The sequence below is a fragment of the Taurulus bubalis genome (assembly GCF_910589615.1).
Source record: "Taurulus bubalis genome assembly, chromosome: 9".
NCBI lineage: Eukaryota > Metazoa > Chordata > Actinopteri > Perciformes > Cottidae > Taurulus > Taurulus bubalis.
Window position 1 is genome coordinate 19,652,804 of NC_136597.1, and position 22,540 is coordinate 19,675,343.

Sequence of the window (22,540 nt, forward strand, 5' to 3'; positions counted from 1 at the left end):
AAGATGATGTCTCTGGTTTTGCTGCATCAATTTTTATTTATTTTTACAGATTGTCAAGTTGTAAGTCAGACAATTGGAGCTGAATTGTCTGAGGAGAGGCTGCAGCAGAGGGACGATGGAGAAAAAGCTGCAGTCAAGTCCAACAGTTTCCAACAGCCTTTCAAAGAATATACAGAGAAACAATCTGTTAAGCTACCTGTAGTTTGCAAGACCACATTTTGGATTTATTTGTATATTTGTTCGTAAATAAACATGAATATGGAAATGTGTTTGGATCGGGCATTGTATTCTATCTTTATTGTCTTTATTGTTGTAATATTCGCCTGTAAAGCACTTTGATTGCTCGTTTTGATAAGTAACAACATGAAACTACAATTACACAGAAAAATAGGACTTTCTACAAAACCTCCATCTCAGGAGGTTGTTGTTGTCCACGTGTGCAAAATAAGTTACTAAAGTCGTCTCTCTCCAGCAGATGGTGATAGTAAAAGTGATTCAGTGGAGCTCCTCGAGAGTGACATTATGGTCTCTAGTTCATCATAAAACAAACTATCAATAAAATTAATCACTTGTAACAGGTTCTAATAAAATCACAAGATGAGAAAAGAAACATAAATATATTTATTTAAAACATATTTCCATTTGAAATACATCTCATTTGGTTTATTCACATTAGTCTTCATGCTTTATTTCAAGTCTTCAGTTTAAACCAGAATTAAATAATGATCAAGTACTTCTTAGCCCAAATGTGTACCATGAAATATCCAACTCAAGGTTGGAAAACACTCAAAAGGTGACAATTTTCCTTTCTTTTTTCAGAAATCCAGTTCAAATACTCCTGTTCCTTTTGTAACATTATGCTGATATTTTTTTGTCCAGGACAGTACAACAATGGACAACTTGTGCAGAGTGATAACAAACAGGACGACCTGGGCTTCTTCCCGAGAACTATGGACATCAACCCTGGAGATCCTGAAATTCAGCTCACGATCATCCAACTGTACCGGGAGCCGAGTCAGAGAAGTTTACAACTGTTCAGAATCGGGACGCAACGATCAGAATTTTTCAGTCCCGATACAGATAATTGGGCTTTTAACTCGGTCGATACAGAGCACGATCCGATACCAGCGTTTCACTAATAAGCTGTCTCCTCTGAGTGCAAGAGACTGGGATCATTCAAATTATACTGTCAGGATCAGAGTCAGATCCACGCTGGTTGGTCAATGTGCACACAGAAACCAACAATGAGTTAGTCCGTCTCGCCACACTTTCTGACTTCCCGCCTGTGGCTCTCGGCTCCAAAACCCATTGGTTACGACTGAGGATCTTTAAAAACTCATCAGCAAGATGTAGCTTCTTGTTTTAAACGGACAGTCTTTGACACAGGCAAGATACGACCCCAAGTGATTCAAATCTGCCAGTCAACTAACAGACAGGGTTGTAAACATGGTCTAAGGCCTTGATTCACATCCGAACCACATTAGCTGTTGTCCCTTTTTTTATACAAAAGTGCACTTAACACAAAGAATACTGGCCTAAATATGATGAGGAGGGGGTGGGGGGGTTGGAACCAAGCAGACAATAATTCAGCCCTTTCCCTCAAACCATAAACATAATAATTAAAAACCTGCGTTTTACTAAAATAGTTCAAAACCACCAAACACTGCTCTCTTTAACACTTTGATTTATTATTTATATAAACCAATATATTTGTGAAACCGAACATTGTTGAAAAAGGTCCCATGTATCTGCAGTGAACACGTATTGACGATGGTTTGAAGGACCAGAGCAGATACCAGTATGTAGCCTTGTGCTGATGCTGGTGTACTGGTTATTTTGGTTCCCAGTCCGGTTGAGTCCTAGGAGAAGGTACCGGTGAGGATGGCCTCTTGCTGCTGCTGATGGAGGCTCCCGATGCCGACAGCAGGGGCGGGCAGCGCCGGTCGGCTCACTAACCGGAGCTGAGAAAGACAGAAAAGACTCGTCTCGTATGTGTAACATAAACAATTCATTTTAGAAGCATTAGGTTTCATATTGTAGATTATTTTATTTGATAAACTGCTCACCTTGCAGGCCAGCTGCTTCTCAAACCTGGGAGCTACAAAAGACCAGGGACCCATGTTCTGTGGCTCCTCCTGACTCCAAACAAAATCTGTGGGGGATTTAAACAAATAAAAAGAGTTACATTGAAAGTAAAAGAGGACTCAAACATGTGACCTTTTCGTCCCATCTAGGGAGTTCTTCACACTGAAACTGGATTTGTTTCAGTAATAGTGCTTCAGGAGGGGAGAACAATAAAATAGAGAGCCGAAGTGAAACCTGAACCTTCGCGGCTTTGGTAAAGAAGTAAGAAAACCTCACACAGAATCATAATGACATCTGTAATAATGCAAATAACTGAAGCGCCAGCCTCGGAACAGACAGGTCTTTTTATTTATTTTTTTTAAATCAGACTCCATTTATCTAGACAAGCATCATGTTTAAAAGAGTTTGAAGACTGAAATTATTTAGCCGATAAATTGATTGATTTCTTGTTTTACAGAAAAACAATCAGCAATCATTTTGATTACAATGTCGCTGAGGGGACGGAGCGGGTCGGCGGCTTGATCCCCGGCTCCTCCTGCCTGCATGTTGAAGTGTCCTTAAGCGAGACACTGTACCCTAAGTGGCCCCTTGGGTGCTCCTCAATGTTAAGGATTGAATGGAATATTCTTTGTTGTTATGTGCGGAGGGAAACATTAGCCAGGGATGGAACATCAGCAATTTGGCATTAAAAACTAAATCAAACTAAATAAAAGAAAGTTATATTGTATTTGTTTCTGTTTTATAACCTGTTTTTTAACCTGAGCCAGAGCAAACATTAAAAATGGGAACATCTCTAGGAGATTGTGATGAAGGAACCACAATATCAATAGATTGATCCAGAACATAATCAGCATATTAACCATAAATTAAAATAATTGTGTTGGAGGTCCATTATATATATTTTTTGGCTGACTTTAACAAACACCATTGAATTTGAGCTGTAGACTATTTTTAGACCGCGAAGATTAAATTATAACTAAAAAGGTTTGAAAGACAACAGAAGAGTGTATAATAACTAAAGGGAGAAGTGTTTACAGGGATGTCAGTACCATCTCAGCTGTGCTGGTAAAACAATTATGGGAGAAGATCTAATAAATGTCAACAAACGTATCGTTGTTGAACTTACAATCAAATGCCTGCAGTAGAAACTCAAGAATAATAAACCCCATAAACACATTTTTCAGACAGGCTGATGGGAGAATCCCTCAGACGTTTTAATATTTAAGCTCCATGTGAAAACTGCATCGTCTCTGATGTGCCGTCATTGTGTTGCAGTTGGTTTGAAGAGCAAAAACAATATTCAATAAATACTGTTAAGAAACAACAAAATGCAAAGATGTATGGGTAAAGAGAAGGATGTTGAAACTGATAGTTTCTCTTGCCTAACAAGATGAACAAGTTCCCTGTCTGAGTCGGGATTGACACTCATTCAGCTACAGAGGACAAAACAACAAACACAATAGCCCTGCAGTGAATACCAGTCTGAGGAAGCTCGACTTAAGATTTTTTGTTTGACAAATGCACATTGATGCTCTGGCATTTATGGTTTATTTGCGTCAGACTTCTATTGAAGTTGCCACACGCTGCTAAATGCCTTTCAGCTTGCTTTGACTCACTTGAAGAGCTGCTTTTCTAATTGTTTTTCCACTCGACACATTTTAGATGGCTGTATCGAGTGACTCTGGTCCTGAGTGCATGGAAGAAAATCATTTTCAAATCAATGATAAAACTCAAATTACTTTTTGTCAATAAAAAAGGTCAAAGGTCATTTTGATTCACTTTCACTGAAGTCATAAAAGCGTCACCTTATATATAACATATCAATATAGCAAAGATTTAAGGACATATCTCAGCAAGACAAAGACCTAATATGTTTGTGTTTTTAGTGGGCCAGACTAATGATCTAACGATGTAGATTTAAGAGATTAAGAGGATTAAAACAAAATGTGGAGAGCTTTTAGTTTCTCTGCCCCACTTTTTATTACCTTGTAGGTTTTTTATTCTGCCCTGCACCTCCAACATAATACTTCTTCTGTTGTCTATTATTTAGTTCATTCATTAAAAATTATATATTTCCATTACCATTGAGCTTTACATTTTGTTTTAATGCATTTTGAAGCTTGAGGTAAAGAACTAAGAATTGCTTCTGTGTGTGAAAAGTATTCTATGAATAAACTTGCGCTGACTGCAGGATTACATATATGTAGTAAAGGGGAAATTCCTCTGAAATCATGACATTGCAAAGCACAGCAAACATGTCAGAAAAGAGGAACAGTGTAAACAAAGAGACCACAGTTTACCTTATACCCTACAAGAACTACCATCAAGCTTAACGTACAAATCAAACACTTATCATTTATCTCTCAAGTAACACTAATGCACCTTCCAAATGTTCCTTTGGTCTTTGACATTTCTGGAGGCAAAGATTTTACTGAACGGAGGCAAAAAAATAAGTAAATAATGAATTTATATTGTAAATAACTGATGATGCAAACAGTTGCAGCCCTAAAACTCATATTATGGGCTTTATCAAATGTGTACTTACTGTGGAGTTTACTGTAGTGGCTGTTAAAATGTCCTCTACTGTGTTTCTTCTTTAGTTTTTAAGTGGTATAAATGAAGGCTAGTAACGGTCATGTATGTGAGGAACAAAGTCAAGTACTTCAAGTAGCGATAGTGTTCATTTGATCATAAAGCGAGCCCTGGTTTGCTTGTAACACAGCATTCTGCACTGACTGGACTGCACTCGAACCAACGGTTGTTGTGATGGCCCTTATAAAGCCGGTATGCCCGCTACCAGTGAAGCTGGAGGTCCCACACATACCTTTGGCGTTGGGGTATTTTTTGAGCTCCTGCTGCAGAGCGTCCAGTGGGAACGGACACAACTCCTCCACACGGAGGAGGGCCGTGCTCTGGTTGGCTGCTGATGTCTCCCTCTGTTTCAGCAGGGCATAGTAATGCTTCCCCGAGCACAGCACAACCTTCTGGACACTGCATGGAATAACACAAACATGAGCTTATACTTTTGAAGCATCTTCCGCGTTCTAGTAGGTTTTATTTAAAAACCACCATTTAAAACAACCAATGAAAAAATGTTTTAGAAAAGTAGTCTGAAGCCCTGCTATTTGAATTGTTCCTTTAAATGTATTTCACCACACTGAGGACACATTATACAATCTGTTTCCACAATCATTAAGTGTTGTGACTTCTGTACCTTTCTGCTGAGACTGAAGTATCACCCAACACTGGTCTGAATGATGTTCCTGGTGCCAGGTCAGTCAGACTGGATGCTGCCCCCTGAGAAAACAACACATGCTATTGAGCCACTTGCTTGGACATGTCTGTGAAACGGTGTTAGAAATATGCCATCTGGTGGTGCTTACAGAAAATCTGAGCAGCGTCTTGGGTCCAACCACGATGAGAGGTTTGCGGAAGTTACGGATCATCTGTCTCCTCAGCAGGTGGAAGTACTGAGCAGACGTTGTGGGGTTGACCACTGCCATGTTCACACAGTCACTGTCCACGCCCTCTTCTTTACTGTCACACATCTAAGAGGCCAAACAGGACGCGTTAGCGATCCTTTACAATGCAGGTAATGTGTAACAACACATAACTAACTAGAAAGCTGCTGGTAGACACACATTCAGTTCAGAAACATCCAAACCTAATCTGGAAACCAGTTAAAAAACAACAAGATAGAGCCGTGCTTTGAAAATAAAATGTTCCTGAATGCAGAGTTGTCAGCAAACTGATTTCTTTATTTTTTTTAGCATGGAACTACCCTCTGCCATTATATTTAAGGGTCTGAATTCAAGCAAATTATCTTAATTCTGGTAAAGTTACTATAAACTACTAATTATATATATATATATATATATATATATATATATATATATATATATATATATACACACACACAATACTTAGTTTCACATTGTAATTGTATACTGTTCTGCATGTACGGCAAAAATCTATGGAAGATAGTCAGTAAATAAAATGTCAAAACTAGAATTTCCACCTCACGGTTAAATGCCTCCGACAACAGTTCAGATGTCCATGGTTTATGAGGTCACATCGACCCTTTGACCTTGAAAATCTAATCGGTTCATCCTTGTCCTATTGTGTTCACAAGATTAGACTTCACGAGCAGACAACCCGAAAACATTTAACACATGATGCCTCCGGCTGCGGCTGTCGCCGGTGAAGAGGCAGAAAACTGTGAAGGCTGCACTGCTGAAAGTTCAATTGTGTGTACACTTACTAAAGAAATCTCAGTTTGTCACCGACAGCCATATTTTTGTTTTACGTTTGGCGTTGTGCACCTGGAACGCTTGAAAGTTGGAACATTTTGGATGTCAGAGTTGAAAACGCAGTAACAATTTGATGTCTTTTGTTTGCCGATTGCCATTTGGACAATTAAGAAACTGTATATCTCTGGATTGGTTATTGATGACAACCTGTGAACTGGCTGAGGTAAAACATTTAACCTCCATGAAAACATCCACATCATCATTAATTTAATTAACAGTCGGTAACTTTGCAGGACTTAAACAAGTAGTTATGCAGCATTGAGATGAGAAAGAGTAACAAGATCTGACAGTTGAACAAAGTGCCAAGTTGGTTTGACATGGATTACATTTCAGTCCCACAGACCTGAAGGAAGCGCTCCATCCGGCAGGATGAGTGTTCAGGTCCGGCTCCATCGTAGCCGTGAGGCAGCAGGATCACCATCCCGCTCTGTAGCAGCCACTTGGCTTCACCTGCGGACGACGCAGCAGTTTCATATCCGATGTGTGAAGATTTTCTAACGTATATAAGATAATGAGTCATTGAGAATGTAATGAGAAAGTAGTCAGACATTTACCTCCAGTGAGGAAGGTGTCAAAGATGATCTGCGCTCCGTTAAAGAAATCTCCAAACTGAGCCTCCCAGATGGGAAGGAGCTTCGGCTGTGCGATACTCATCCCATATTCAAATCCAAGCACCGCCTCCTCAGACAGCGGGCTGTTACACACCTAAACACACAAAGACAGAGCAAGACTTAAGGTTATAGTCATGTCATGCATTAGATAGATTATGTTTTAACTGGTTTATCAGGGTTTTACCTCCAGGAAACCTGTCTGCTGAGGGCTGATGTGGTTCAGGGGGATGTACATGTCATTGGTGTCTTGACACACCACCATGGCGTGTCGCTGACTGAACGTGCCTCTTCCAACGTCCTGTCCGCTGATTCGGATATTGAAGCCTGTAACAGCAATGATTTTAAATCTACAAAGCCCTTTTAGCAGCAACACAATGAGATGATTCTTACGTTTTATCTGGTGTATTTTCTGCTGAACACTAACCTTGGGAGAGGAGGGAGCCGAAAGCCAAGGCCTCAGCTGTGGACCAGTCCAGTTTGCTCCCTTCTTCCAACTTTTGCAACCGAGCCTGAGTTCACAAAGAAAAAAAAAGCATCATCTAGCTGCTGCCAGGTCGTTAAAAGAGAGTCCAATAGGAACTGCAGAGGTGATGGCCGCACCTGTACATGGGTCTTTCTAAGGTGGCTGTGCAGCTGGATTTCCTCAGGGATGTCCACAGATTTCCCTCCTACAAACTGCAGCAGGGGAACGGGGACGCCCGTGTCCCAGGTGGTAACTCTGGCCTGGGGCTCGACCAGACCCCCCCACCGGCCCTGCAGGTTGGTGGGTGGAGGGCTGTACAGGGTCATGTTGGACAGCTTGTCATTGAGCATGCCGTAGTGTTTGGACTTGATCTCGTCACGCTCGGCTTCGGTCATCAGACCCTCGGAGATCAGCTGGTCCGAGTAGGAGTCAGGGACGCTCTTCCGGGATCTGAGGGGATGCAACAATGAGAAAGTGTCCGTTTCATTAACCGGTATTTGTTCAAGAAGACACCATACAATAATATGTAGGGGGATTGAAGTTTTGTTAATTTACACAAATGATTTAAAGAGTGCTTCAGGAGGTACCACATTTTCTAAACAATCTTCGTTTTGATTGTCTCTGGTTTACCAGCTAGGTCTTGGACCACTATATTACTTTTAAATGCAACTGTAAAAATGTTTGCTTACATTGTTCAGAATAAATTCAAATGAGTTTATGGATACTTTTTTATTTTAGCAACACTTTTACAAATAACCAAGGCTAACATTCATTAGCAACCAAAGGTCAACCGCTGTCTCGCTTGGAGAGTTTGTTGCGATACAAAGTAAACAAAGTCAATTTAACTGACCGGATGACCTTGTACATGGACGGGTTGGTTAAAGCAGGCTCGTCCAGCTCGTTGTGGCCCCACTGACGGTAGCAGATCAGGTCCAGGATGACGTCCTTCCTGAAAAGCCGCTGGTACTCCACAGCCAGCCGAGTGGCCCGCAGCACATCCTCGGCATTGTCGCCGTTTACGTGGATCACAGCACAGTTCACCATCTTACCTGTGGTACAGATGTGAGAATTAGTTCCTGATTATAACAGGATACATAACCTGGGTCAAGGAATATTTTGTTTAAACAAATCTCTTGCCACACTTTGGCAATTCAAATAGGTTAACATGTTCAAATACTTTAAAAAGAAGCACACAATCACATTTGCAAATAGTGATTGACAGAGGTGTCCATGATTGATGAGAAAGTAGAAAATATGAAATTATTTTGATATGCTCCACTGACCGACATCACTGCAGTACAAAGAGGACCTCCCTCTCTCTGATGGAGTGGTGAAACCCACTTGGTTGTTCACAATGAGGTGAATGCTCCCACCGACTCTGTAGTGAGGGAGGTTTGAAAGGGTCAAAGTTTCTGGAACGACCCCTTGACCGGGGAAAGCACCATCACCATGGACCTGTGGAGAAGAGAACATGGAAAGTCGATTTGATGTTGGGTGGATCGAGACGTTTTGCCAATGGCCCCCGTCCACAGCAGTACATGGCCTTTCTCCCTGGTACCGCCGTCTGTTTCTCCAGACTGTGGATAGGTTCCTCATGCAGCCCCACTTCAAAACATCCAAACTATCCCTTCGATTTCACACTATAGTCGTATGTATAATACAACAACATCTCCCCACTTGGATTCTGGCTGAAAACCTGTGTGACCTGTCTCTCCACCATCACTATCAAACAAAGGAAAAAAGTATTAAGTTGCTCCTCCTCTTCTTTGCTGCATGTGTGCGTTAGCGGTTGTGTACCTGCAGGCAGACGATGTGGTCCCCTGGCTGGGCGTTCTCTTCTGCTGAATAGTCTCCTTCTTTCTTGAGCTGCTGCCTGGCTCTGGTTTTGCCCTGAGCCACGGGGTTGATCGCCTCCAGGTGAGAAGGGTTGGGCAGCATGGTCACATGAAGAGGTTTTGCAGCTCCGAAATCCAACTCCAATGAGGCGGTGAGGTGGGAGAGGACGTCGCCGGTGGCAGGCGACGCCTCGGGGAACTCGCTGAGGCCACGCATCTTACGGAACATGAGCTGAAGAGAGAAAAACGTGCGTTTGTTTGACGTTACCTTCCCCTTGTTTACACTTTCGCAGCAGGCTGTGACTTTCTGTTTACTTGTGCTGCTGATTACAATCGTGTAAAAACAAACAATCTAATCTTGCCAGGTCACAGATAATTTGAAAGTGTGCATGTCTCAATTAATGCATCTGTCGAGGCAGATTAACCTCTGGGGGGAATTTCAGCAGGCCTGTCAGGAGGTTGAGTCTGCCTCGATGAGGCATGCCGATGACAATGTCAGTGACTCCGCTGTGGGCCGAATGGTGGAAAATCTCATGGAAGCATCCCATCATGCTCTCTGCTCCTTCTCCTCCGTAACGTTTCACAGTAGAAAACTTGGAAGCCAGAAAGTGGTCAAATTCCTAAAGGTGGTGAGAGAAAGGTAAAGAAACAGATGGCTCAAATAGTACAGTACTTTTCTTTTGTGTGCATCCTCTTGCTTCTTCTTGGGCCAACCTGAGACTCCAGCATGATCTTAGCCAGCTGCCTCCGCTCCTCCGGGGAGAAACTCTTCTTCTTGAGCTCCTCAAAGCGGTCAGCGACCCACTCCCTCTCCTCCAGGCTGCTCAGCTGGCTGGTCTCCACCGACAGGTTGCCACAGTAGGCTCCCTCCAGGTAGGCCTGAACCTCTTCCACCGAAGCCTCCGCTTTGCCAAAGTGTTGTAGACCTGCAGAAGCACATTGAATGAGCGGCGATAACACCGACAGGTGAGTTTCTGTTGAGTGCATTAAAGGGAAAAGTGAGGGAGCGACAAGGGAACTGAGGAGAGCAGTGTTTTGGTGTTGACTTAAATGCTTGACTCCTCCCCATTATCTTTAATACAAATCTTTTCTAATCAAGGACAATGTTATACCTGCTGCTGGTTGATGGGGAATACAATAAATTAGCTGACTTCACAAACTCATCAGCACTTTTATTTTATTTCCGCTGATCCTCCGACCCTCTCCATCCGTAGGTTTATAAAACAATGAATGAAAAAAATATATATATACAATCAGGTAATTGGCACTGTAAACATTAGAAATTATGAATATCAATAAATAAGGCATTAATTAAATAACAAATGTAAAAATATTATAAATCACCAAATAAAGAAAAATAATCATCACATAAAAGTTTTTTTTTCTTTTTTAAAGTGTAGGTGAGAATATATCCTGTTTACGTGTCAGGTTGGTTTGCTAAATATCAAATTAAGCTCAAAACTTTTTAGGCTTAAAGTAACATTTGCTGGTAATACTTTTAAACTAATACATAGTCGTCACTAAGATTTGACACATCATTTGTATTCGTATGGCATTTATACTTCGTTGTAGATCATCAGTGCTTATCCTGCAATGCGTGAGAAAATGTGAATATAACGACGGATTACAAAGAGTTGCATGCAACAATATACAAATCAGAAAACACGTGAAGGAGGAGTAGACTTCTCCATGCTTCCTGTGGGTCTGCACCACAGAGTGGAGTTACATACACACCACAGCTGACAGCTGTCTCGCACCTGACGTGTCGAGTGGTCCGGTGATGGTGCCAGTCAGCATGTCTATCTCCGGGACGCTGTCAGCAACCGGCTTGAGAGGCAGCAAAGGGTTAATCTTGGCCGCCTTGTGCCCATGTGCTCTGTACGCCTCCACCAGACGGGCAAGACCATGATCTGCGAAACAACCTCTTGTCAGGATGAGCTGCCCCAAAAACACACCTCAATGTCGGCCACTGGGTGTACTGTGCACTGGCAACGTCAAAACTAACTTTGTCCTCCAACTAAACAATGAGCGGCAGTTTAAAATGGGAGTGAGGTAGTTTACACAAGCGCGGACAAACTGGAATAAAATGAAGCTACATTGTTACACTTTGTCGTTATTTGAGGGGAAGCAGCGGCTCGCTTTCTTTTCTTGTATTGGTCCCCGTGTTGAGTTGCTCTCGGGGTAAATTAACCCCATACTGACCTTGATTCAAAGCGGCGATGCAGTCGCTCTGTGATTTGAGGTGTCTCTCCGTCTGTTTGGGTCGGTATCCGAAGACACCTTTCTCAGTGTGGTAACAGCCGGCGACCACCTGCCGAGCGACACTCGGCGGCAGTCGACTCAACGACTTTCTCAGGAAAAGTACAGCCGACATGTTTAAAGTGTAAAGCTGTAATCGTATGCGAGGACACACCGACGGCTACAGGACGGCGGCCATAGAGCAAGAAGGAGCGTACGACGTAATGGGAGGAGACGCCGCATTGGACGCCTATTGGCCGAGTTCTTCTCTTCGGTCACAAACCGTCACGAGACTATTCCTTTTTAGTTATTGTATTACCCTTTACTGCTATTTTTGTTTCATTACAAGAACACCTGATTTGTATTTTTAGTACAGTACACGACAATACGTGTTGGGTCGACGATTCCCAGTGTTCAAGCTTGATATAAAACCCGTTACGTAGCGCAACAAGTGTCAAGGAACAAGAGCGGTGCTGCGTTCACGTGCTCCTTGTAAATTCCAGAATTTACATTTGAAAGTTGGAAAAACGGATTTTACGTGATTGTGGGATGAAATGGACGCGGCTACATTGTTCTAAACATTGCTTCGTGTAGTTATTCATTGCTCTAAAATTAGCCGTACGTTTAAGTGGCATACAGGGGACAAATTAATGTGAGTAAAATTATAAGGATCATTATGGCCTTCAGTGTCCAGATCTCAACCCAATGTCACATCTATGAAGGATTTTTGAGTAATGTGCTTTTAGGCTTTCCACCAGCATAATCAAAACCCCAAATAATGTTTTCTGGTATACTTTTGAGACATTTCACAGCATTTCCTTGTTGAAGGAATCCATTAGAAGAATTTATAGTCATACGGTAGGCTACCTTATATTGCTTTCAGACGCCTTATTCATTACTGGGGGGTGGTGTATGTCAATTTGTAGATATTTTTATAGCAAATTAGCATAATGTTCTTTAAAGACTACGTCTGCAAACTGTGCTATACACCAACTGCAGATTTACCCGTTAAAATTTATTTTTTATTTCATGATGGAATCAAACATTTGGTTTCTAATTTTCCATATTGGCCCAAACGTCCTGTTTTAACACAACGTTCTACATTCAATAATCGAGGAAGGTGATCTCGGAATAATAACTTTCAAATGTGTGTTTTGATAATTGAAATATGGGAAAGGTCATCACAGTCTCATGTGGACATTTCAAACTAAACATATTCATATTATAAATATTTTTCACTTTCTGGCTAGCTTCTGGACCCATGTAGTTGGAAAAGCAGAACATTTTTCAGCTATCTTAAACATCAGGTTTTGGTATCAATAGCCCAAAAATAAAAATAGCTTTTATGTTAAAGCTTCTGTTTTATATCAGTTCAAAAGAGGAAACTGTACTGTAAAAAAAAGCAGAGATGACAGTTTCTCCACCCACACCACCGTCATCAGACCATGGTGCAAGGCAGCAAGAAACGTTGTGTCATGGTGGGGTGCGGCTCACTTTGACCCAACAGAAATACCATTAGTATACTGAGATTATGCTGCTACAGCTATCACTCTCAACAGAGTACAAAACAAATGAAAAAAATATGATTTTATTGGTCCACCGTTTGTTTTGAGTTTTTCTATGGATTAAGGCTGAAACTAAATCATTTGTATTATCGATTAATCAGATGATCATTTGTCTGCCATTTGTCTATAAAATGCCAGAAAAGAGAAAAATGTCTCTAGGTGTTACGGGTTATTTATATGCATGTTCGGCAATATAAAACAGAGGTGCAGCAAATATTCACATTTGACAAGTTGGAACCAACAAATGTTTGGGATATTTGCTTTCAGGGTTACACCCAATGATTATTTCCATTAATTATAATTGATGGGTTTACAAAAACGTCAAAGACAAAACCATTTTCTCTATAGCCTCATGTACTCTCACATTTGAGGGGCTGGAACCAGTGAAATAATATATCAAAAAGGATGGGCAATTTCTCAAGACTATATTTTGAGGTTTAAAAGTATTAACTCGTCCCCTAATCATTTCACTGCAGGTTGTTTAAACTCAAAGTGTTCACAACTTTATATTGAGGATTAGTTGGTTTTCACACAAATGTTCATTTGTGTAAACACCTAAGGGTGCAGCTTCACAGACATACAAGCGACCCAAATTAGCTGTCGAAAGGAGTTTTTATAATTGAAAAACCCCAAATAAATCACCTACAACACCCACACAGAAATAAGCAAAGAGAAGCACAACGAAGAGAAACAAGTTAGCGAGACATGACACACTGGGGGAGGGAGGGGTGGTTTGTAAAATGTCTTTACAACACTGGACAAGCACAACACACAAAGACACACAGTCCATATTAGGGGAAATGGTTTAATTTGGAGACAGAGGCAAAGAAACACACCACACATGAACAAACATTGACCAAAAAAGAACACAGAGTCTTTCGGCTACGCACTCCGCTATGGGGAAAAAACAGAAAACTCTACACAGGTAAAAGCAAGGCTCAAACTAAACAGATAGTTAACTCTTCAACTAAGACAATTAACCACACAAGTTGTCAAAATCTTGATGATCATTAAACTATGTGGACAGCACAAATACTAACATGAAACTTACCACGATTTAGAGGATCCCAAACCCCCCTCCCTCCCTCCCGCCCCCAGAAACTGAAGCTGATTAACGAAGTGAGGAACACGTAGAGATCCAAGTAAAATCAAAATCAGGCATCTTTTAGAGAGAGAAAACAAAAACAAAAAAAAATTGCTTGACACCACCAAGAGGCCAAACTCAAGACCTGGTCAAGGCGAGGCCACATAGAGAGGCCAGACAATTCTTTTTTTTTCCAATATAGATTTTTTTTTTCTTTAATTTCCAATATAAAAAGCTTCACTGGTACAAAATACATATGAACAACCAGTTGTAGAAATTGGAAAGCCTGTGTATGTTTTTTTTTCTTTTTCTTTTTCATATCCCACCCAGTTTCAAAAAAAATATATTGACTGAACAGAAAGAAAAACTACTGTATGTATAATACAGATCACATCAAGATGCACCCACTTTGGCTTTCATCAAGACAAGATAAAAACATCTATTAAATTATTGGTGGAACGTGAAATAAGTCCTACCGATCAGACAAGAAAATAACACAGGAAAAGATTTTTTTTTTTCCTCTTTTCTTTTGGATCAAGACAATATCTATAGAGATGCAAAGTTACCACACTTGTCAAAAAAAAAAAATATAGCACTTCAGAATATGAACACAACAAAACAAAGAAAGTGATTGTTAGAGCTTGAACGGGATTTGTGATGGAAGCCCCTGAAGTGAGTCAAGTTCCGGTTAGGACCGCTGTGGACTGTACATTGTGCTTTTTTTATTCATTCACAGTAACACTTCACCATACACGGCATACCAACTACAGATCTGCAATCATTTCAGTGTTTGACGCACATTTTTAATCATTTAAACGATCTTATTACCAAGTTGTCCTTTTCTTTTTAGTTCGAGTTTTAGCTTGTTTTTAACTTTGTTGATTTCAAAACAAATTCCCGGACACATCTGGTCACCAATCGTTTGTATCGCAAAGTGTTACGGTACACGTGTTCACACTCACTAAAAAAGAGGTTTACTTTTAAATGTATAGGGAAGTTTATTGTTTATCTACAGGTTCTTATAACCAACTGTTCAAATTGAGTACATCACAACACACATTTACCAATAACTCAACACACAGCGCGTGGGGGAGGGAGAAGGGGAAACACGAGCAGGTGACAAGAGCTTTCATGACACTGGCATAAATAGACAAAAAAAGGCGAACTGCAGCAATCTCTAAACCAAGGCCTGATAAGGATGTGTAGGCAGTTTCTAGACGTATATATGGCACTTTGAATATTGTATTGCATTTGGATAGAAAAAACACACTGTAAAAAGCACATGCCCATATTAAAAAGTGAAGTCAGTGGTACCTTGTAAATTTGGGGGATTATATCACACTCAACATTCTGCAAAAGTGATTAGCTCCCACAATTGTGCTTGACATTTTCTTACAAAACGACAACACTTTCCTCGAGCACTGATTCAAATTTGGTACCTCTTTATATATATTTTTTTGGAATATTTATGTATTTTGAGAAAAGAAAAAGAAAAAAAAAGGTCAAATGGTGATAATTGTGCATTGTGTCGTAATCCTGTGTGAGCGTCTAGTTTCACACACAAAAAAAGCCCCTGAGTTGACAACTCTTTAGCGCCCTCAGGTACGCAGTTTTAGGGAACCCTTCTTTGGGGGTGAAGTGGTTGTTAATTTTACCAGGGTTGTCTCAACAACTTGTAGTACAATAGACAAAATACCACCCTGGTAAAAAAAAGTGTAAACTTGTGTGCTGAAAAAATGGAATGTATTTGTAAACCAACACTATTTGTGGTGGATTAGTATTAATGTGCTTCGCATCGTCTACAACTGAAACCTGGAAGTCAATTAAAAGAACTATCAGCCAAGAACTAAAATAGAAAAGCAAGAAGATGTGGGTTTGTCTATAAAAATGTGCACAGACCGACAAGTCGTGTCGTGTGTTGTGTCCAAGTGATCTCTACTTCAGGGGCTCCCACATTTGCAACCACAGAAAAGTGTTTTGTGTGCATGTGTGTGGAAAGAAAACTAGGTTATATTACAGGGGGAAATGTGTGAATTCAAAAACAGAGTTTGACACATGGGCACTTTAACAACAAATTCTAACAAAAAGACATTGTCTGGCATCTGTATGATTAACAGACATTGTAAATCATCATCTTTCAACATGGAGGCATCCAAACTAAACCAAAGTGAAACATCCATTAATTAAATTAATTATTAATGACAAATTCACAGAAAGTCAACAAGACGTACCGTGGAAGTTGAACACTAATTTCTTTCTTTAACGCAGGAAAAATAATTACGTCTACATACTGTGACCCTTAAGGAAAAAAAAATGTAGTTTTTTTCCCCAGAAGTTGAAATTACAATTAATGTAGAGGTTTTTTTTTTTTTTTTTTTGACTTAAAGTGTTTTTAATTTACTGGAAATTACCTCAAACGGTCACGCAGGCCAAACTGATTTTTAGTCCTCTTTAAAAATGTAATACACTGAAGACCCCCCCCCGACACGGATGACATTACAACATAATCTACAAAAAACCCAAAGTTTTGCCTGGGTTCTGTTAGTTAAACTTCTATAGATTCAATGGTATAAAATATAGGTAATCTAAGTGTGCATTTAAACCACAGATTGTCTATTTGTGAATCAGTTCTAAAAAAGTTGACTCATGTAGGTAGCCATTTCTCTAAACAGAGCAAATGTACCTTTTATTGTGCCATCAATAGTTCCAAAAAAAAAAAAAAAAAGCGGTAAATACACTGGATATTTTTTTTAAATCAAAAGAAAAATATTTTTTAAATAGCCTTGGTGTAAATCTTCACACTGCCCGCAAAATGTAGAGATCATTACAGAGCACTGAGGGGTTTTACTGGTCAGACTTTCAACGTGTTGGAAAGTGGTCTGTAGCATTTTTTTTTTTTTTAAAGAAGCCAACATATTGCTAATGGCACCAAATAGCACAGCTGTGTGCCAATCCCTGTATTCAACTTTCAAGTGAACTTTACTGAGAGAGGTAAAAAGAAAAATCAAAGCTAAATTAAAAAATAAGAAATCCCACAGGTTTTTAAAACATTCGCAAAAAAAGAAGAAAAGTCTCTTAAATGAATTCAACGCAGGTAAGTTTTCACATTGATTTGCTTGACCTCTCTCCCACCTGTCACATTTCTATACAGAAACAAACTGAACAAAATGAATATACATGCAGAAAAATCAGGTTGAGCTAAGGTCAAGGGTCAGTGGGTGGCCAGGTATTGGTCAGGCGAGCTTAGAGAGACATCACAGACAATGGTGGGATGATGAGGCCAGGAGTTTGGCTTGGCTTTCAACATCATGAAGACATGCTAGGCTAATGATGAGCAAACAGGCATGGAGATTTGTTCTAAAAAAGGAACAAAAACACAAAAGGAAGAGCGAGAGAGAGAGAGAGAGAGAGAGAGAGAGAGTGAGAGAGAAGACAAAGAGGAGAGAAGAGAAAGTTAGGGGCACAGCACAAGAATCGTTTAGCCATGAGGCACAAAAAACAACAAAAACAATGCCAATCACCACATACAGTAAGGACAGTGCGGTAAACAACCCCCCCCCCCTCCTACCCCCTCCCTTCCCGACACACAAAAACAATACACATATTTAAGGAAGTGACACCACCAGGACGTATGGCAGAGACTCCAACATGCACAAACTGTATACTTGGCACCCAAAGAGATCCATCGAGAGCCAGTCCCCCTGGCGGGAGACTTGGAGGATGGATGGAATGACTGGAAGAGGTTGTTAATAGAGCAAAGAGAGGTAGCCTAGCTCGACATGGCGTAGATAATGACAAAGAGTGGGGGGGGGGGCGGAAGAGGGAAAGACGGGGGGAAAGATAGAGGACTTTAGAGTGCAAAAGACTTTCACATTAAGAATGAAAAAAGGAACGAGACAGACTACATGTAAAAAGCCAAACACAGGTTGAAGCTCTGTGCTCGGGGGTCTGCGTGGCCCGGCTTCAGCCCTTCAACACAACTACTGATCCTTAGTCAACCTGTCTAGCTTGACCTGAAGGCAATGAAATGGCATGGAAACACACCTGATGCTCTCCACTAATTACAGTGACACAAAATACCTCCAGCGAACACTGACTCCAGTGATAGTCATAAATAATCATATACATTAAAATATTTAAGCCGACTCAAATTACATGATAAAACCGCAGGAATGAAATACAGTAAAATGTGGAAAGATCATTGCAACCATTTGTTTTAGGAATAGAGCGAGTCTCCCTCCTGTGGTGGGCTCCTTGCCCCCTGCCCCACCGAGTCTCTGCTGTGGTGACCTTGGTTGGAGGGTGAACTTACCCTAGCAGTGTTAGCATTAGAGCTGGGGAGGGGGGGGAGGGGGAAGGCCCCGGGGCTAGGATCAGTAGGGTTTGCTGTCGTTCTTGGAGCGCTTCAGCTGAACCTTCAGCCTCTTCATGCCGATCTGGAAACCATTCATGGCCTGGATAGCAGCTTGTGCAGACACAGGATTATCGTAGCTGACAAACCCTGAGAAAAGAAAAGCGTTGAGGACACATTAAATACAGTCAAGAGAAATGTAACACCCTGTTTTAACTTGAACACGCCACCGTGACATTAACAAAATGCTATCACCACCAAAAATACCGTCTGTCAGATGATCCCAAATCTCTATATGAACTATAAGGGCATTTTGTACAAGGCAACAGATTTTTCTCTGATATGGACAGAATAATTGGATTTTCTCTTGGAAAAGGAAACCATTACAATTATTATTTAAGATTGGGGCCAGAAGAAAGTACACTAGAAATAACTGAATTAATTTAAACAGTATTTAGGGTTACTTAATTAATCTGCAGACAACATGAGAACCAAGTGTATGAAAATAAACTTGCTCTTTGCTAGCTGTCAATCAATACTGGTTCAGCTTTACTTAAATTGGAGGCCAGGTGGCACCATGACAACCTGATATCCACCCCACAAAGTAGGAGGTACATCAATTATAATAAAGAGGGCTTCAGAGACCAGTGGTGCCAACACGCTTACCAAAGCACTTGCTCAGATTGGTCTGTTTGTCAATGAAGACTTTGGCAGAGACCACATTTCCGAAAGGCATAAACATCTGCAGAAGATCCTGGTCGCCAAACTCCTGGGGCAGGTGGTAGATGAACAGGTTGGCGCCCTCTGGCCCTACTCCAGTTGGTAAGAAAATCAAACACTCACATTAGATGGGTGTTAGAATGTGCACACAGACACAATTAGATAATCGTCAAGTTAAACTTATTTACAAACCAGATGAGAAACCATATTAAAACGATGACATGAGAGCAGCCTGAAAGAAAAGAGATAATGCTCACCTTCCTTCTGACCTCCAGCAATGCTCTGCTGCAGGAGAGACTGGCCGTAGAGGGAGGGCAGGGCGGAGGCTGCGTACTGCTGCATCCCTGAGTAGGCCTGGGTCAGAGCGTCCATGGAGCTGGCTGCTGACCCGTTGGCCATGGAGGCCCCCAGGCCATTCATGGACCCCATACCTGTTAAACAGAAACCAATGAATGGGATGTAGTCTTGTTACACATTTTGCAGAATATTTTTTTAGGAATCAAATGTATTGGCCACCAGGGGGCAGAAAAACTAATCTTTACCAAAAGCCTTTGGTTTGTCAAGTCACACTCCCTGGTCACTTCATTATGTATAGCTATATAATTGAATGCAGTCCAGTACAACAGCTCTGCAATATATTCTATTTTAACTAAGCTTAAAATGGCCAAGAGATGGTAGTTAAACTATGTTTTTATTGCCGAGGTTGTAGTTGGTGGTGCTGTACTGGACGACTTTTTATTGAAATGTGTTTGTAACATTCTTCCTCCCTCAATGTTTGAAAATCAAGGTGGGCAAAAAATAAAAAAATTCCAGTTCAACACCTCTGCAAACTAAAACCTCAATTATAAACAGATAGATCAATCAATACCTCTAACATTTAACATTATTATCCATAGAATATATGGCGGAGCTGTTGTATTGGAATGCATTAGTGTTTCCACTGCAGCAAACCCAAACTCCAAATCAGTGAGGTTTTAAAGTATTTCTGCTCTCTAGTGGTACATCTGCCTTAATGCAGCACTGGTAGTAGTGTGAAAGTGTTGGCAACCATCTTCTTTTAGCTTTCATCCAGCTATTAAAAAAAAAGGAGCTTCTTACCACTGACACTGTTGGTGAGAGCGCTAAGGTTGAGGCCCATAGAAGTCCCAGTGAGACCCTGCATGCCCAGAGAGGCCAAGGTGTTCATGGCAGCACCCGCGTTGGACGCTGCTGAACCCACTGTTGAAAGACACAATAAAAACTAAAATGACATACGGGTAACCACGCCATGTTCAAAACACCTTGTCACTCTAAAAGTTTGGCATCTTTGCCACACATTGTCAGTTATGAGAGGATGACACAGCACTGAGGGGGCAGTTCAAAATCTGTCTGTCCTGAACAAAGAGGTCATTACTGCAGCAGCAATAGGCAAAACTCAGACAGATGGCGCCAATGTATATTTACACAGATTAAAAAGGGAAATGGGGGCTCTCATTTATTTTATGGGAGTTAATCAGCCATATATAACATTTTATGAGGAATGGCTGAGGGCCGTTAGGCAAACAGCGGATGAGGAAGGTTTGCAGAGCAGTTGGTTGATATCGTCACAGCAGCAGGAGGGCCAACTGTGAACAACATGCATGTTCATCTCAGTGGGTGAGGGATTTTTATTTACACTTAGATCTAAATGTTATGTGTGAAGATAAACTACATGGGGGAATTTAGCTAAAGGTCAAAAACTCATCCGTAAACAAGTACTCTGACTGAACTAAAATAACCATGAACACAGGGTTTGACTCAGACGGGGAGCTTAATGCTGTATATACAGTGCATGCACATACTACCGCTCATGTTAGTGTTTAATTACTTGGACTAGCCAGGGCTCCCAGGGCTGCGCTGTTTGCAGACAGAGCGCTGGAGGATGGACTGCCAGTATTCTGGGCTGCAGCCGCAGCAGCAGCTAATGTGGCCAAGTTCTGCAGCTGAAGGGGGTTCACACCTGCTGCGAGAACGAAGACACAGTGGCGATTATCAAAGACTTTCAAAGTTATACTATAGCTCTCTCAGGCGGATGCCTTTCGGAAAAGTCAGAAAAGTCAAACAAGTCAAACCTATCCAGATTGCAAGCATAGAGAAAGTATATATACCGTTTAAAATGAGATTTGATTTTGTCGTCAATTTAAAAAAAAAAAAATTGTCCACTACCTAATACATCAACACATTATCGTAAACAACCTTACAGCCATTCACTCTTGCTGGCCAAGTTAACATCTAATCATTCTTTAGAAGTTGAGCTTTCATCAAATACCGTTTTTTTCTTTAATAATCAACCTATTCAATTTGGTGACTTTGGCATTACTGTACTGAAACAATCCAAGCATGGTGTTTATTGTGGTTTCACACTAGTTTCAGGGTTGTATTAGACACTTTATCAATAGAAAATGCAGCACTGGTTTGAGTGAGACCTATAATTATACATTTCAACATACAAATCCTGCAGCACTATCGTTACGGTGTGTGCTCTTTCCTGCTTTAAACATGTGACATTTTCCCACACAGGTTTACGTGGTTTTTAAATTTTATGTGCTGCGTTTGTCTTTAAGAAGGGCTAGAATTACAGGACTGATTATTAATGTACCACTGATCTGAAAGAGTAATGCGATTAACAGTCGTTAAAACCATCTGGGTGTCAGGCACCAAGTCACAAGGTTGTTGACATGAAAAGTGTCAGATGTTAAGTCATCCTCTATAAATGAACAAGCAGAGAGTGTGAACTTACCTCCTAGCCTCTGCATATTACTGAAACTGCTCTGGTTACTGGTAGTTGTGGCCTGCTGGAGCAACTGGTGAGGACAAAGAAAGAAAGATTCACGAATCATATAGGGGACATATAATTAGGTCTTCATTTATCAACAGTATAATCACAATTGCTTGATTTGCTGAATTTTCATAACAATATTGTCAAGTGCTGCCATTAAATGCGAGGACAAAATTTTGCATGTTGTAGTCTTGGCTTCCTTAAACTCATCACCTTTGACACTTAGTTTGTTTATTGAGACACAGTATTTACTGGTGATTTAGGCCCCATTTACACTTGTCACATCCAAGTGCGTCACATCCAGATGGGATTCAAGACATTTACGTTTTCACTTTGCTATATAATACAAGTCTCTGTTAGAGCGGCTCGCAAATCTGATTGCAATCAGACTTTGTTTATCCAAGCTACGTTCTGCTCTAGTCCAGTAAGAGGTTGTAAAGCACCTGAGACTGTTTGCAACTCATGCTCTTTAGCCGTTTAG

The 22,540-nt window shown here is 40.8% G+C and overlaps 2 protein-coding genes across 2 annotated transcripts in view; both read right to left on the minus strand.

Annotated features, from left to right (window-relative positions):
• Nucleotides 1-598: 598 nt before the first annotated feature.
• On the minus strand, nt 599-11,678 carry dhtkd1 (dehydrogenase E1 and transketolase domain containing 1; the record flags this gene model as incomplete). The annotated part of the gene is made up of 17 exons (XM_079223549.1): nt 599-1,961; nt 2,067-2,152; nt 4,910-5,076; nt 5,300-5,382; nt 5,469-5,633; nt 6,739-6,845; nt 6,950-7,100; nt 7,191-7,330; nt 7,431-7,515; nt 7,607-7,919; nt 8,320-8,518; nt 8,753-8,924; nt 9,267-9,536; nt 9,730-9,924; nt 10,019-10,230; nt 11,062-11,214; nt 11,507-11,678. The coding sequence occupies 17 exons, from the start codon at nt 11,676-11,678 to the stop codon at nt 1,860-1,862; spliced, it is 2,772 nt and encodes a 923-aa protein (XP_079079675.1). The 3' UTR covers nt 599-1,859.
• A 2,528-nt stretch (nt 11,679-14,206) lies between these two features.
• Nucleotides 14,207-22,540, minus strand: part of LOC306741284 (CUGBP Elav-like family member 2) — a gene marked incomplete at its 5' end in the record, with an annotated part of 29,437 nt that continues 21,103 nt past the window's right edge. Inside the window, 7 exons of the mRNA XM_079223555.1 lie at nt 14,207-17,548; nt 18,504-18,692; nt 19,209-19,352; nt 19,520-19,693; nt 20,361-20,480; nt 21,109-21,240; nt 22,021-22,084. Coding sequence (XP_079079681.1) covers nt 18,565-18,692; nt 19,209-19,352; nt 19,520-19,693; nt 20,361-20,480; nt 21,109-21,240; nt 22,021-22,084 — 762 coding nt within the window. The 3' untranslated portion in view covers nt 14,207-17,548; nt 18,504-18,564. The remainder of the gene's footprint in view (nt 17,549-18,503; nt 18,693-19,208; nt 19,353-19,519; nt 19,694-20,360; nt 20,481-21,108; nt 21,241-22,020; nt 22,085-22,540) is intronic.